The 16,642-nt window shown below is 39.9% G+C and overlaps 1 protein-coding gene across 2 annotated transcripts; it reads left to right on the forward strand.

The window, feature by feature from the left end:
* Window positions 1–5,998: 5,998 nt before the first annotated feature.
* mepcea (methylphosphate capping enzyme a) lies at window positions 5,999–15,644 on the forward strand. 2 transcript variants are annotated; one of them, XM_057821888.1, is made up of 5 exons: window positions 5,999–6,419; window positions 8,674–10,419; window positions 10,502–10,720; window positions 13,128–13,251; window positions 13,335–15,644. In XM_057821888.1, the coding sequence occupies exons 2-5, from the start codon at window positions 8,722–8,724 to the stop codon at window positions 13,367–13,369; spliced, it is 2,076 nt and encodes a 691-aa protein (XP_057677871.1). In that variant the 5' UTR covers window positions 5,999–6,419; window positions 8,674–8,721; the 3' UTR covers window positions 13,370–15,644. The 2 variants fall into 2 exon arrangements, with proteins under 2 accessions (XP_057677871.1, XP_057677872.1); XM_057821889.1 differs by lacking the exon at window positions 5,999–6,419 and adding an exon at window positions 6,430–6,732.
* The last annotated feature ends 998 nt before the right edge of the window (window positions 15,645–16,642 follow it).

Below are 16,642 nucleotides of genomic sequence, written 5' to 3' on the forward strand. Positions count from 1 at the left end.
TCACACATAAAGCCTGACCAGCCTTCAAAGGAAAACACACAGGCCACGCTTGAAGCCTCGCGCCCTTCTTCTGTCACATGCACGCTAATGAACAGCAGGCCCGTGCCCTTGATGTAAAGCGCCTTTTTGGGCCACAAGGCCGTGTGTACTCACCACTTTCTGCTTGGACACACACAAACAATAGAGCATGTCTGGAGTGCTTGAGGCCCAAACCCTTAGGAAGGGCAGATGGTACCCGGAATAGAGGGTTGCAACCCTATTTCCATAAGAAAAGAGATTGACACAAGCGGGGGAACAGGTACCCTGTCTCCTATCTCCCCTCTAGGAAAAGAATAGAGGGGGATAGCGCATTTATCCAACGGCGGATTTGATTTGGAACCCAATTAAGAACAAGCTGTCAGATCAAGGACAGAGAGCATCAACTGCTGATTTCTTTTTTTTTTTTATTTATCACAAACTATACAGCACTTGTCATTGGTAAAAGTATCAAAAATAAGATAAAATAATACAGGTAAAAATTGTTATATCAGATCACATTTTTAAAAAATGAAACGGAAAAAAATTATAACTAGGAGAATTTCAGTGTGGCCAAAGGGTGGCCATAAACTGCTTAAATGTCATGGTGTCTCCCTCTAGTGGCATGATTATGCATTGTAGAATCACATCATTTACCCCAGGGTTAGGCAACCCAAAATGTTGAAAGCCATATTGGACTTTTAAAAAATAAATAAATAAAAAACGGATATATCTGCAGCCGCAAAAATGAAAGCCTTATAGCCTTATAATAGCCCTTTTCAGACTTATATCCCTGTAAATTCCCTTTTAAGGTGGGATTTACCCGTGTCATGTCTTTTAGACACGAAGAGATGTGATACCCAAGATGGACACATTCCGACTTGTTGGCGACTCAACGCTCTGTATGTGGGGAGGACGGCTGGCGGGATTTTAAAAACCGGATATTACGTAATTTTGGTGGGCATTGGCAACAAAATAAACACACATTTCCAAATATGGACGATGGAATGTCTCTTCCTCGGCTGTATGATCCAGTAGCAATTAGATTTTGTTATTTTTCCAGTTTTAATTTTGCTATTTGCAGTTTGCCATGTTGATAATTGTGCTGTTTGCTTACCGCTTTTCCTCTTACTGCGAAGAAAGAAGAAATGACGATCGACCCGCTATGATATTTACGTCTTCACCCTTTTCGCTGTGACACGGGAATTAAACGCTTGCTTTCACACATTCTGCGTCCCGGGTAAGTCCCGGACATTATACTAGTAGGCGACCCGGTAAATGTCAGTGTCATCTGTGTGTCAGTCGACCCGGGAAATTGATTTCACACATAAGGGCTACCCGTTTAAATCCTGGGAATTAACAGGAGTTAAGTTATGTGTGAAAGGGGCTCATGAAGGCAACACATGCTGTGTGCATCTACGTTCAGCTATCTGAGCCTACTATCAAAATGACTACAGATACATAATGAGCCTTCATGAATAAATGTTTCTTTTCCCTGCAGTGCATCCTATAGAAAATGACCCACCACATGACTACTCTGTTGTACGATGCCACCTCAAGTTTAGCCTCATTACAGTATTAATCAATTAGAAGAATGTTTTTGTCATGTTTGTCCTCTTACAGTAACCATATTAAAACAAAATATATATTTCCTTCCCCTATCTTTTTCAATCTTCAAACAATTTTGAAAATGCTCCAGGGAGCCACTAGGGAAGCGCTCATGAGCCGCACGCATCTCTAGAGCTGCGGGTTGCTGACCCCCGACCTATCCGGAATCGTTCTTCAGGTTTTATTTAACTCTTTCAGTGCGATCTTCAATCATGTGACTTTTTCAGCCTTGTTCTCTGATTTTAAATTAGTTTGTCAGCAGACGTACAGTACATTTGAACACAGCAGGCTGAAAAATGATTTGCTGCCATCCCTCCCAGTTCAAATGAATTTGATCTCTATTGCCGTCAATGAATTAATGATGCCCACAATAATACATTCTGAAAATTTGGAAATATCACATTCAGCTTTTTCTTGATGGCTGTATAGCAAACTACAATTTTAACGATGTATTTTAAGGTTTTTGTTATTTTTGTGTCACGTTTGTACACCCCCCACCCCCAGAGCCCCCTGAATTGATAGCATTTTCAATGTAGGCAAAAAAAAAAATTATTTATCAATAGATGAATTCATCCAGTTTTCGAAAGCATTATCAAGACCGGTTCGGAATGTAATCAAGAGAGTAAAAATGAAACTTTTTCCCTCTGTAATGAAGTATATTTCAGAGCGTGGGTATTTCTAAATGAGTCGAATAAGTACTGTTGCACAAATAACTTAAAAAATATATAATTCCATTCAATATAAATTATCTGTACATCTATACATCCCTTATCAGAGGTGGGTAGTAACGCGTTACATTTACTTGAGTAAGTTTTTGATACAAATGTACTGTACTTCTTGGAATAGTTTTACCATGCAATACTTTTTACTTATACTTGAGGAAATTTGCGAAGAAGAAACAATACTCTTATTCCGCTACTTTGGGCTACACTAGTCATTACATTTTTCTCTTTATTCTACTTATTGACTTGATCTTGGCCAGAGATGCCGACAATGGCCGTCTCAGTTTCACCAATGAGATGTCGCAACAATCACCACATGACTCCATTATACAAGTCACAGGTAACAATATTTTTTTTTTTTTTCTCCAGAGGACATTCATGCTCTTTGGACGGGTGATGTATCAGCGTTGTTCTGGTCTGAATTCATGATTTTTGTGTCTTCTTTTTGGCCTAATATGGTCATGTAATAGTTTATCGTACAGTATAATAATAACAGTTCATATAGATGAAGTGCTGAGGGAAAAAAAATATAGACAAGTTTCCGAGGTACTTCTGCTTTACTTCTTTATGTCTGCAAGCAACTTCCGTTTTAGACTTTCTCTATCCAAAACAACGGTGGAGCTGGAAAAACATGGCTTATAAAAATCCTTTAAAAAGACTATTTGGAAATACCACATACATCTGCCATCATCACGACAGGGGAGGACAACATGTTCATGAAGGCAGATGTGGAACCAAGCTCGTGCCACCACAAAGGGTGTTTTTATAGCTATGTTGCTTGTTGTCCATCTTGTCTTATGGAAGGTATGTTCTTCCTATCCTTGCATTTTCATGTGTCCGGTGTTCTCAAAAAAATACTAAAGCTAAAATCTTGCGCATGAAACAAATTGTCGCCTTTCATATTGTTATTACGATGATGATTGTGATTATGATCTTTAATATTATTTACCACAACTACTGTATTTGCTGCTAGCATGTTGCTAATCAGTATGTGTAGATGGCACAATTATGTCAACGCATAAACGCAAGTTTTTTGTTCGTTAGTGAATAGGTGGAAAATGCTGTTAGGCAAGGGAAGATAGTTGATGCGCCTCACAGCAACACTTACTGTACTTTGATGGACATATATCGAGACTACGTTGTTCTACGAGAGGCAGGGGCTGGAAGCGGTGGCTCACCTCGCGGCGGACCATCAGCTCGATCCCGAGATCCAACTCCGAGCTTTTTAATGGCAGCAACTTTAAAATACACCGTTGGAGCTAGAGTTACCGAGGATAGCGTGAGAAAGCCCGTCCGTAGGCCGCCGAGGGTCTGTGTAATGTTGGGCAAAATTTTTGCGAGGCTCTCAAGCCGCTACGGAGCTCTGCTGTTTGATATCACATTCTCATATACGATTTTTCCAATAATTTTTTAAATTGTGATTTATTGACCTGTTTTGCACATGCACCAATCGTTTAAAATAAAACAAGAAATAGAATCACGCTGTCCAAATGTTTTATTGCGATCAATATCTGCAATAAAAAAACAATTACATATTTTTTTAAATTATATGTACATACCTTGTAGTATTTCCTTGTGACAACAAAATCCGTGTCAGCCCTTCTACATTCTGCAAATGTAATATAATTTGTAATTTACTCTCATTTTGGTCACGTAAGTGGCCGGTGTATCAATCTACACCTCACGTCAACACAGGTTGACACATACCTGTCAACCCGAGGCCGTTGGCAATCTTACAAATAGTGATGTATGCCCTTACAAAGTGGTGACTAATCTTGCAACATTCTATATAGCGTGCAATATGAAACACAAATAAAACTCAATTTTAAAAATAATATGAAATTATTTATAATATTGTAACATATAACCTGGTGCAATCAAAGAACAATCAATATCTTCAGCTACATCATGATTACTAAAATTTAACCGTGATTTTTGTTATAAGTGTATGTAGCACTTTTGGCAATTTCTATCATGTCTTTTGATGGCTGCACTTTAGCTCGTAATTCAGTTTCACTTCAAGGTAGTTCGTTAGTGTGTCCAATTATAAATTAAAAAGGTCAATCGATAAAATTAACTTACCGATGCAATCTTTGAGTCAGGAAACATTTCTTTTGCTAATTCTGAGAAGTGATCAGCAATAGTTGCAGGCAAATTGTGTTTGGCAACAAATTGGCAGAATGAAATCTCCGCTTTCGTCACTTTTCATTCTGCAGACTTCATCTTTATGACCAGTGTTGGTAATCTTACTTTAAAAAAGTAATTAGTTACAAATTACTTCTCCCAAAAAGTAATTGTGTTAGAAACTCAGTTACCTGAAGGTAAGAGTAATTAGTTACTTGGCAAAGTAACTGGTGTTACCTTTCCTGTTTTTTTTTTTTTTTTTCATTAAAAAAACAAAAAACATAGTAACCTTTGCTATGTTTGGAAATCGTTTAATGTTGTGAACCAACTGTTAAAGTTGTTAAAATTGCTACCATTTTTGCATTAGTTCCCTTCTGTCTACTTTCGACATGTTAAAGCTTTAAAACTGTTTCATCATTTAAAGATAGATTAAAGTCAAGATTTTGCCGATTTAGGAGTATTTTAGATAAAAGAGTTACTTAAATTCGCTGGGAAGGTTCACTACATCAAAGCCTTTCTGAGAAGTCTACTGCTTCAAAATGGCGGCTGTTTATTAACGCCGCCGTCTGTCATTTTGCATGTAGTTCTATAAGTATTTGATATCTAGGCGTAGATTGTAGGCTGTCGGCTACAGTCAGGAAATATTAGAGCCACCTAGCCTAGCATCGCCTTTGCTACAGCGTCAAAACACTCTTCTCTCTCAGTGTCTCTGACTTTTCTCGTGTCATTCAACCAACGTTGTTATGGGGACGCACATCGTCTCGGTGCCGATATGGTGACAAAATCCGAACGGAGAAAAAAACCCCATAATGCACGAAAAACGTACAGATTTTGAACGTACGGCGTACACATTTAAAATCAGTGCTCACTTATACAAATTACGCCGAAACAGTACAACTCGACAGGTATGCTGACAGGTTGTTATAATAATGTCCATGAATGATCGACGAAGTGATAAGAACAATCATACATCTATGTCTCATCTTCGTTGTGCTGTATCCATTTTTGGACATTCTGTGGGTTCCTCTGGCTTGATTTTGCAGTTTTAACTCTGTCAACACACTGCTTAATTCAACCGCAATTAATGCTATTCTTTCTAAACCGGAAGTTCGGAGCAGACATTTTACAAGATGGCGGCGCCCATATTTTGCTCAGGAAACTTGTCTATAGGTTATAGTACAATATAATAACAACTGTCCATATTAAGTTGTGCTGAGAAAAAAATACCTTTATTAAAAAATAAAAAAAAAAACATCTGACATTGTAAGCAGTTAGTCACAATGTTACTCATTACTTTTCAAGTAATACTTTTTACTATAAATTACTGTAAATTTTTGGATGACTACCTTTACTTTTGTAATATTATTTAGAAGTAACGTTACTCTTGAGTAAAATATTTGGCTACTCTACCCACCTCCGCTTATTATATATATAGACGGGAAACAAAATTTGACAGGGAAATGCAGCATTTAAAACGACAAGATTGTGAAAACTGTCTTTAGGCAATGTGTAGCAGTAAATTTTCAGCACTAATGTCTCCTGTAAAGTGGATCAAAGAGGCTGCTGGTTGTCCCACATCAAGCCGGCCTCTCGCCATCAATCCTCGCCTAACTCATCTCCGCCCACCGCCGTTAGCTTCAAGCTACAACCCGCTAGCCCGGATGCGCCGCCATGCCGTCTCCACTAACGCCACAATCATTTATTCGCCAATCTGCTCGACACTAGTGTCGAGAGTTGACCGAGGACGTGGATAGGAGCGTGTGTCGTGCACCGAAGCCCCCACCTGGACTTGCACAGCCCACCTTCCTGTGTTTATCTTAATTATTATTAATCATATTTATTATTAGCAGCCTGTTAGCATTGATGTGGTTTCACTTGCGTGCTAGTTAGCTGCTTGCTAACATTAGCTCACATAGTGACAGTCCGGCTGGAGGCGGGGAGAACTGCGAGGTGAGTCCATTATTCGGATGGTGTCCACACTCTGGACTGTGCTGGAATATGTGACCATTTCCTCTATATTATCACCGCTATTACAGTTAAACGGGGTTTGGGGGGAGTTTCGGACAGCGGTAAAGCTTAGTGGAGACTTTTTGTGGTTATCGGATGTCTTTTGAAGTGAACGTTTTTTCGACGTTGGCCCGGATGCTAATAGCTAGCATGCTAAAAGGATAACTGTCCAGCAGGGTGGCTCGAACTTTTCACATCATTAACCCCAGCTTGCTCTGAAATGCCACCTTCCTAATCTGATAGTGATCAGATCTAAGTAAGTATGAAAGACAATTTGGCCGCATTAATGTTAGATTTTGTAAGGAAGTGTCACTAAAAAGTTAGTGTTTTTAAAATTTCCATCTTTTTATTCTGGCTCATAACATTGTTTCAAATTGGCAGGGCAGAAAATGCACAAACATACACTGATCTGATGATTTACTCACTGCATGGTCTGTAACATGAGTGAAAATAGGTTTGAAGTTTTGTCTTTTGATTAGACTCAAAGATAAATAGTAGTGCTGCAATGATTAATCGATTAACTTGATTAGAATAAATGATTCAAATTAAATTTTGCTGCTTTGAGTATTCGTTTAATTTAAGTGGCGTGTTTGCATTTAGTTTTATTGATTTTGGTGGTTACACTGCCTTCTAGTCTGCCGTATTTCACATGGCTGAATCCAGGTGCTCCCTGTTAAGACTAACATAAGCTGTTTTTGTTTGTGCTAATGTTTTGTTTTTCATTCGTAATTTAGTTTATAGGCAGGGGTGCACATATTTTTTTTTGCCCAGGTTCTCAGAGGAGGACCTGGAGATGTGACTTGGTCCTCATTGAGCTTGAGAGCCGACTCGCCTGATGCGATAAAATTATGACAAACTTTACTTAGAGCCAATTACCTTTAATTAATTATATAAATAATTAACGCTTGATTAACATCAACTGGCACAACAAAATTGCCATTACTTTGAGGTGAAATGTAAAGAAATAAACATAAAAGCACTAATTCAAAATAAAGGGCATTCATATGCGGCTCCCACATTAACTCCAAGCCTTTGTAAAAGTGGGATGTCCTCCTCATAAGAGCTCATTGAACGTGCATGTTTAGCTCTGTGAAATGCGAGCAGAAACACGTTTGTCAGTGCATGGCGTTGTTCTTCAATAACTTTTTTCCGCCACTTGTCCATAGGGCGAGTGGGGTCCTGTTTGACATCGATAGTTTGCTTAATTGCCACATGCTCTGTTTTTTGCGTGCTTTTCAAAGTTTGGATGGCTAAAATTCTTTGACCCTACATAAAATGCGCTGCTCTTATTAACGACATTGGGATTCTCACGGCAAATGTTGCACCACATTTCCGTGCGAGCATCATTTGCTTCTAGCCATGGTACCTCCTGCAGCCACTTTTCAGCAAAAGTCCTTTTTTCCGGTAGCTCCGGTGACTTCTCTGTCGTCTGTCTGTCTTTTGACGGGGGTGGGGGAACACGGAAATAATTACTCAGTGGGGCCTGCCTGTTTGACATTTTGAGAAGTTATTTTCTCGTGTCCGCGGCAAATACAGTCGTCAGCCATCGGTACGCAAAAGGGTATGGAAGCCGTTGAGGGCCAGTGCATTTGTCTACGTCCAGTGCGCATGCGCGCATGCGGACCACTTATGTGCACCCCTGTTTATAGGTATATTTAGCCGATTTTTGTGGGAATATGTGTCTGAACCATTTGTTAAGAGCACTGTAAAAAAAGTTTATAGCATTATTCTAGCGGCCTTTTGCCATGTAACTTGGCCAATTGTATTTTTTGTTGTACATAGATCCTCATTTACAGTGGGGAGAACAAGTATTTGATACACTGTCAATGGGTTTACCCATTGGCAGTGTATCAAATACTTGTTCTCCCCACTGTATTTATTTATTATACCGTTTGAGACTCAGCTCAGGTAATTTAATTTTTCATGTTCCTTATCCGATTACTCGATTATTCGAACTAATGGTTCATCAATTAATCGACTACAAAAATAATCAATAACTGCAGCCCTAATAAATAGCCTGCTTCCAGGGGGAATACATAAGTCTGAGAGTACTATTTACAAAAGACAGGTAGAAATTCTGAGCACGATAAATTTTTGGATGAGTATAACTTAAATATTCTGAAGCTCTTTCAATAAATAATAGTATAAATTCAATTGACAATCTAATTTCGCCTTTGATTTCTTCTTCAAATTCCAGTGACAATACAAGTTTCCATGTCCACACTGGCTTTGAAAATCAACCAAAATGTCCGTTGACGACGACACAGTAAAAATGGCTAGCCCGCGGGCTAGCTCAGGCTTGTCTCTGCAGCCTTCAGAATGTTCTGGAAGCTGCAGTGGCGCATCAATTGTAGCGGAAGCTGCTGTTGAGGCCACCTCGGACTTGGCGACTTCTTGCCCTCTTCCTGGTACTACTGCCTCACCGAAACACACCAGCACAGTGGACATTCTAAGCCGCTCCCATGACGCTGGGCCAAGATCCAAAGGGCACGAAAATAGCATCAATCGCAGGAACAGCTTCCATCACGCCAAACAGCATCAACAAATGAGAGTGGCAAAGCGCCGCAACACGTCAAACTTTAGTTTCAAGCATCCGACCTCTGGTAAAAGGAGACGACGGGCAAACTCAGAATCTGACTCCGTTTTGCCCACTAATTTCCTCCTAGGTGGGAACATTTTTGACCCGTTAAATCTCAACAGCCTGCAGGATGAGGAGGTCAACAGGGCGCTAAACGCAGAGACACCCAAATCGTCCCCGCTGCCGGCAAAAAGTCGAGACCCGGTAGAGATCCTCATCCCCAGGGACATCACAGATCCTCTGAATCTGAACAGCTGCATGGCAGATAGCAGCTTTCTCGTGTCCCCCTTCAAAACTGGCGGAAGGAGGCGCCATCGCAACAGACATCACGGTAGCAACATTTCAGCACAGTTAAACCTTTCCGAATCGGGAAAAACTGAGGTTAAAACTGGAGAGACTGTGTCTTTTCCTGCTTCGGTAACACAATCTAATATGGAAGTCTCTAAAGCATCAGACAGTGTCGCCGCTGCCGAGGGGGATTCACATGATCACACGACGGACGACTCGTCCGGTTTCAAAGAGGAGACGACGTTCATTTCCGTGGAGGATTCCACTTCCTCTGTTTTGGGAGGAGTTAACCAGCACATAAGCAGGCGCAAGCGGAGGCGCAACTCTGGCAAAATGGACCCCCCTGTGACTCACTCTACCCCTGTAGCAAAATGTGCAGCTGGTGAGCAAAATCATAAATCGAGGGGGTCCAAAACTTCCTTTCAAACGCCCAGGACTGGAGCCAAATCTGCACCAGGAGGTCGACAGCACGAGCAGCTCCATAACAAGAATAGGGTCCAACAGAAGAAGAAGTTCCAGTATGGGAACTACAATAAATACTATGGTTACCGCAACCCTAGTGCAAGTGAAGACCCGCGAATACATGTCTTTCGTCCAGAATGGTTTGAAGGTAAACAAGTGCTCGATTTGGGCTGCAACTCGGGCCATCTTACGCTGTATATTGCTAAAATGCTACGGCCCGCTCGCATATTGGGCTTGGACATTGACAATAGACTCGTGCACGCAGCCCGCAAGAACATCAGGCATTACCTCTCTGAGGTGCAGACGCAAGAAGCCAGACGAGCAAAATCGGAGGAGAAGCACATGGAGAGCAGGGAAAATGGCAGCACACTGAAAGAGGAAAAGGGCCATACAGAGCTAGTAAACGACAAGGACTCTTGTGCCACCGATCAGGACAGGACTAACGGGCAAGATGACAAAAGGGAAAAAATGGAGTTGGAAAGTTTCAGTCAAACAAGGAGTTGCTCTTTCCCTTTATCTTTGCAAATCTCCAGAGGGCCCATTGCTGCACCTCCACTGACTGAATCATCCACAACAAAACCGGGGCAGTTCCCTGCAAATGTGTCCTTCATCAAGGTAAGATAGCACATTCCTCTTTGTGAGGCACTGCTGTCAAATAATTAAGGCAGGTTGTCAAATAAGCTCTCCTGTTCCACAGGCCAATTATGTGCTGCAGAACGATAACTTGCTCGTGACTCAGCGGCCCGAGTACGATGTCATCCTCTGTCTGAGTGTCACCAAATGGGTTCACTTGAATTGGGGGGACAGCGGTCTCAAGCGGTTCTTCAAGAGAGTCTACCGACACCTTCATCCCGGGGGCATCTTCATCTTGGAGCCACAACCTTGGCAATCATACGTCAAGAGGAAGAAGCTGACGGTAAAAGCTGTCACCTGTTTTATTTTAGGCCTAAAACAAATATAGCCAGAATTAAGGGGCTTTTGTCCAAACAAGATATGTAAAAATCTGCATTCATTTGTAGTAGATTTGTATATTTGCAGTTCTTTAAAAAAGTAATCAGGAAGCTGCTACTAATAGAGAAAGCTGCTGCCAGAGTCCTCACAAATACAAGCAAACTGTGCCATATTATACAGGCAATGAAATTGCTACTATGAGTCAAAGGATACACTATAAAATACTACTGGTGGTCTACAAAACACTTAATGGACTTGAACCAAAATACATGCTTGATTAGTTTGACCCCTATGAAACATCTAGACCCCTAAGGTCGTCTAGAATCTGTCTGCTTTGTGTTCCAAGAACAAGAACCAAGCAGGGTGAAGTTGCAGCTATTTAGTTCCTTTAAATCAAGGCTAAAAACGCTACTGTTTACCACGGCGTGTTCATAACTGCCCATAAAGTTTAAATCAGGGGTGGGCAAACCGGTCCTCGACGGCCGCAGTGGGTCCTGGTCTTTGTTCCAACTGATTCAGCACAGACAGTTTAACCAATGAGGTTTCAGTGGAAACAAGAAGCACCTGACTGCAATCAACTGATTGCACTTGTAAGAGACCAAATTGGTGAAAAGTTGTCCTCATGATGAGTATGAACAAAAACCCGCACCCACTGTGGCCCTTTGTGGAATAGTTTGCCCACCCCTGGTTTAAATGAATTAGCACAAAAAGTTAGGACTTGTGCTTTTCATTCATGTTTTGGTTTATTTCTCTATAGCCTGTTTTTTTTTTAAAACCCCTTTAACACCCGAGCCTATTTTTCTTTCAGAATTTGAATGCCTTTGATGTTGCCTAAAGAGAAAAGCAATCCCAATGACAAAGATTTTAACATGTATTTTACAAATGAAATGCCTCAATGAATTTTATTTTTTTTCTTATGAACGGTTTTCAAAAGCTTTATTGGTGGATTTTCTCAAGTTAAAGCACCACACAGAAATTAATAAATTTAATTGTGTAAGCAGGATCTGTGTATTATTATTATTTAATTACAGGTATTTTAGCTGATTTCAATTCATTTTATTTAAATGGGCTATTATTTATTTTATTATGTGTTCATATTTTACAAATGTGATGTAGTATTCATTTATATTGTATATTTTATGGTGTATAACTTTAGTTCCTATGTGAATATTAGTTCCAACTTGTTTTGTTGTGGTAGGAGGGTTTTGAACCCGGGGCCGTGTTGGTTATTATTATAGCAGAGAAGACCGCAGTAAATCAACAAAAACAAGTCAACTGTGCCCTGATCTACCACTCAAGAGATCTAATGGCCTCAAAAAGTGAGTTACGATTGCATATTAGTTTGAAAATCGACCGGATCCACCATATTTTTACACGAGCGACTTCCAGTCTGCCTGATCCTAGCTACCGGTAGTAGTATTGACGCAGGAGGGTCGCATCAAATAATAAACTCTGCCGTTCTTTTCGAGTGCGTCGTATTGAGCCGCTTCTCAGACACGTCTTACATGCGGCCGCACTGCGAGTGGTGTGCATTGGCTGATTGACTTTAACGCCCGCGTTTCACTGCGTTCTCGTGGCGGCTACGGTGTTGCGCCGTTGACTTTTCTGGGTTATACTGTCCTACCGTGTTGGTCCTCATTGTAGTAGAGAAGACGAAATAAATATAATCTACACAAAGAAACTGTAACCCGATCGACTCACAGCCTCGAAAAGTAAGGGTTACATTACGTCAGAAACTCGTTCGGTACGCCTCCATTCCGAACCGAGCACCACGTACCGAAACGGTTCAATGCAAATACATGTACCGTTACACCCTTAATCTGTGCGCTTGTCCTCGATTTTTTTTCATTGTGACGTAATTTGTTTAAAAGTTTAAAATATGCGAGTAAATTATTTTTTAAAATTTGTTTAAACTAAATATTAGGCATCAGGTAATGATTCTAAGCTAAAAATGATAGACATTTTGAATAAATATTCTTTTTATGGCTGAGTTGAAACAAAAGCACTTGCACGGTGTCTGTAAACGGGTCTCCAGGGCAAAACTGACAAATTAAAAATAGTTTGGGGGCTTAATGCGCCATGAAACTGCTATGGCAGCATGTAGACATATTGTTCTATCAAACACAACAGTTCTTTTGGCTTGAAATACAGCAATTTATTTTAAAGAGGGGTGCAAGAGCAGAATCTGCTTTTTCAGCCTTGTCTGTGTTTACCGCCATTTGCTCATTTTTTTCTGCTACATATTGCCGGTTGGGGACCACTTTTGTAAAGCACTTTGAATTATGTGTTGAATTTTGCTATACAAAAACACTTGTCTTGCCTTGATATTTTTCAGCGTGATTAAGCCAATTATGTTCTGTTTTACCTACTAGGACAACATCAACAGAAATTTTCACAGCATTCGCCTCAAGCCGGATCAGTTTTCATCCTATCTCACCAATGAAGTAGGCTTTACCAGTTGTGAGTTCCTCGGAACGCCCAAGAGTTTAACAAGAGGTACAATTTCTTCGGCAAAACAAAAATTTACGTCAGGCAATTTGACGTTGTGATCTGATATCTTGACTAACGTCTTCCTTCAGGTTTTCAAAGGCCAATCTACTTGTTTCGCAAATGACCGCTTCTGCCTCGTGAGGATACTGAATGTGAGTAACCCCACAGCCAGTTCTTGGACCTGTTGAGACTCTTTACATGGAATATTCGTTAAGAAGGGGACCAAAAGCAGGATATATTTTCATGACGTGGAAAAGACTCTTCACTCGCAGAGGACTGCGCACTAGGCTTGAACTTTTCTGTTTGTTAACGATATGTGTAATGCATGGCGGTGTTGTGCGTTTGGATATCTTGGGCTGTATACCTTTTAATTTGATATTAATACAGTGTTGTGTGCCATCACTGACACATACAGCTGGTCTGGGTGCTCATGTCGAATTTTCTGTATTTACTATTTTAAACGCCGTTTATTCGCAACCATGAGCTCAGTTTGGCCCATCTTGAGCTAGTGACTCATTCCAAAGCAGTCGCATCCACCAATCGTACTAACAAGATGTGGCTTAGGCAGACCCCTCAAGTTGTTTCCGTGGAATAAAATCGTTTTTTGTAAATCAGCCTTAAATTTAGTTAATTACCGTTATATCACTGCTTGGATTTTTCTGGTCTTTGGCAAGAGTTTAATGACAAACTAATCTTTGTAAAGGAGGGTGAAAATTATATTGTGGAAAGGTTGCACTCAAATCAGTTAATGAATGGGTAATTAAAGACGATTAGCCCCAAGTGTACAGTTGTCATCCTCTTTGAAAGGAGCAACAAGGCTTCTTTCATTTGTATTTGAATTTACGGTCATATTTTCCAGTGAGCTTTGGGCTATTGTGATACTCCCATCTCGCTCGTAGAGGGCACATTTGAGCCTTGATGACATGATTTTCCCCACTTTTGCAAGGAGCATTTCAAAGATCAGTTATCGTTCTGCCGTTACGTGATGTTAAATTTAAACCATATTGAGCTCATGAATGTAGAATTAAAGTAGCAAAGGACCCATGGTAGAGTTGCTATAGCAACTTGAACATACGTTAGACCAAACACCTGACATAATTAACCCTCCTGTTACCAAAGTTTTGCCAGAACAGTTTGACCCAAGGAATTTGCAGTTGTCGAAAAATTACAAAAACATTAAGCTCTGACTCAGGTGCCATTGACGCAAAGGGACCCTCCAGGTCAAAAATGGATCGGACATCTAGCGCCGTCAATGGCAATCAGAGTTAAACGTGTTAAACGAAATTTTGAAACACCTCACATAATTAATTAACCCCCCCTGTTACCCGAGTTTTGCCAGAACAGTTTGACCTAAGGAATTTGCAAGTGTCGAAAAATTACAAAAAAACTAAGCTCTGACTCAGCTGCCATTGACGCGAAGGGACCCTCCAGGTCAAAAATGGATTGGACATCTAGCTCCGTCAATGGCAATCAGAGTTAAACGTGGTAAACGGAATTTTGAAAACTTAATTGTAATTGTAAACATGTACCACTAACCCTCATTAAGAGTTGCAAAACACATTAAATACCCCAAATACCTTTTTTTTTTTTTAACAAAAAGATGGATCAATTTGACCTCTATGAGTAAATATCTTGATATAAAATAACCACAATAATAATTTCACTGCAAAATATGTTTTAAAATGTTTCATATATACAAATTTGACTATTTAAAATAGGGGAAAAACAGGTCATTTTGACCGCTGTGAGTACACATCCAAATAAAAAAAAAAAAAAAACATCACACATAGCAATTTCACTTTGAAAAGTGAGTTAAAATTTAAGACTGGTCGATTTACGGGAGAGTTAAAAGCAAATAAATGAAATATGATGTGATGGCTAAAACACAAGACCATACCATGCCTTTTTTCAAAATAAACATTTGTGCATTAATCTGCTGTTAAAGTCGCCAAATGTTTTATGGGTCTTTTGCACTTGAATTTTGACGGTTGTATGTCAGCTGTTTCGTACTAACAGTTGTCATGTACTGACAACAAGTGATGATTGTACATGCATTGCTGTGCATGAACACTGCTTATCTTTCATTCACTGCAGCAGGGCACATTTATTCTGGGGAGATAAATAATGTGTGTGCTACTGTTTTAGTAAGTGATCAATGTACATAAGTTGTATTACTTTGAGTTCTACACTGCTTAATGCTCATCTGCCTTTGCTTCCACTTTGTGAGTCAAAGGAGGTTTTTTTTATGTTGTTGTTCGTTATTTTGCATTGCTAAACAGGATCACTAATCCATCAGATGAATATGTAAATAGCAATTGTTTTCTCAGTTCTCCCCAGAAGGCACACGGATGAAATATTTCATCAGCATTTTTTTTTTTTCATAAACTGATCGCAATGAGCATTTGGTGTCAAAGCACTCGTTTATTTTTGTCTTCAACATGATTTGGAATATTTTTTATTTCTCCCCCCCAAATTTGGTTCCTTTTATCTTCTCAAAATCGAAGTTACATATGAAACGATTGACCGAACCAAATATTTCTTGGAAAGCTAAGACAATCGGATTCTCAGGCACAGATCAGCTCTCGGCTGTAATGTAACACCAAGCAGCCAATTTCTTTGCATCGTTTATTTCTTCTACAGAGCACATAAGGAAATATGTTCATCTTTCCTAATCATACTTGCTAATGTGCTGTAATATTTTTCGTGATCGCACCTTACTCTCTCTGCAGCGGTGTTCTAACTTCCAAAATGTCACATCCAGGCTGAAGTGTGTCTTTGCCGCACATGAAATGTAAAATGAACGGTTAAAAAGAAGTAATCCCTTTGAGTGCTTTTACTCATCTGTGTACAGTGCAATGTTATTTGTTTTTATACAAAGTAATACAGTTTATTGCCAGTGAAAAATCAGATATCACCTTCTATTTGCAGCTGTAAACAGAGAATAAATGGTGCATATTTTAATACATAATAGCCCTTAAAGCTGCACTGTGTAACATATTTTAAATCATTTTCAAAACTAGATGAGATGGCACAGTAGTGATTATAACTCCTGTAATGTCTTACAGAATTTGTCAATGTTCCCGTACTTCTTTGCCCTAGAGTGACGGGCAGGAAATGACGTACAACAAACACACGGCCCACTTTTCAGTGGCAGAAAATAAACATTACCAAGTACCTCTTCCAAAGAATTCATCATTACGTACTCCCCCATTGGTTGTTCTTCAAAAGAATAAAGACATTCTAGATTCAAAGAAAAGAGCCTATGTCATGCGAAATCCAACAGCAGCTACTCACTGCAGCTTTAGGGTGAAATTCAACCTATTTTTAAAATAGCCGTATGCTGATGTATGGGAATTTCAGCTTGATTTCCCCCACACAAAAAGTCGCACTGCAGATG

This window comes from Corythoichthys intestinalis, chromosome 18, assembly GCF_030265065.1.
Source record: "Corythoichthys intestinalis isolate RoL2023-P3 chromosome 18, ASM3026506v1, whole genome shotgun sequence".
In the NCBI taxonomy this organism is placed as follows: Eukaryota; Metazoa; Chordata; class Actinopteri; order Syngnathiformes; family Syngnathidae; genus Corythoichthys; species Corythoichthys intestinalis.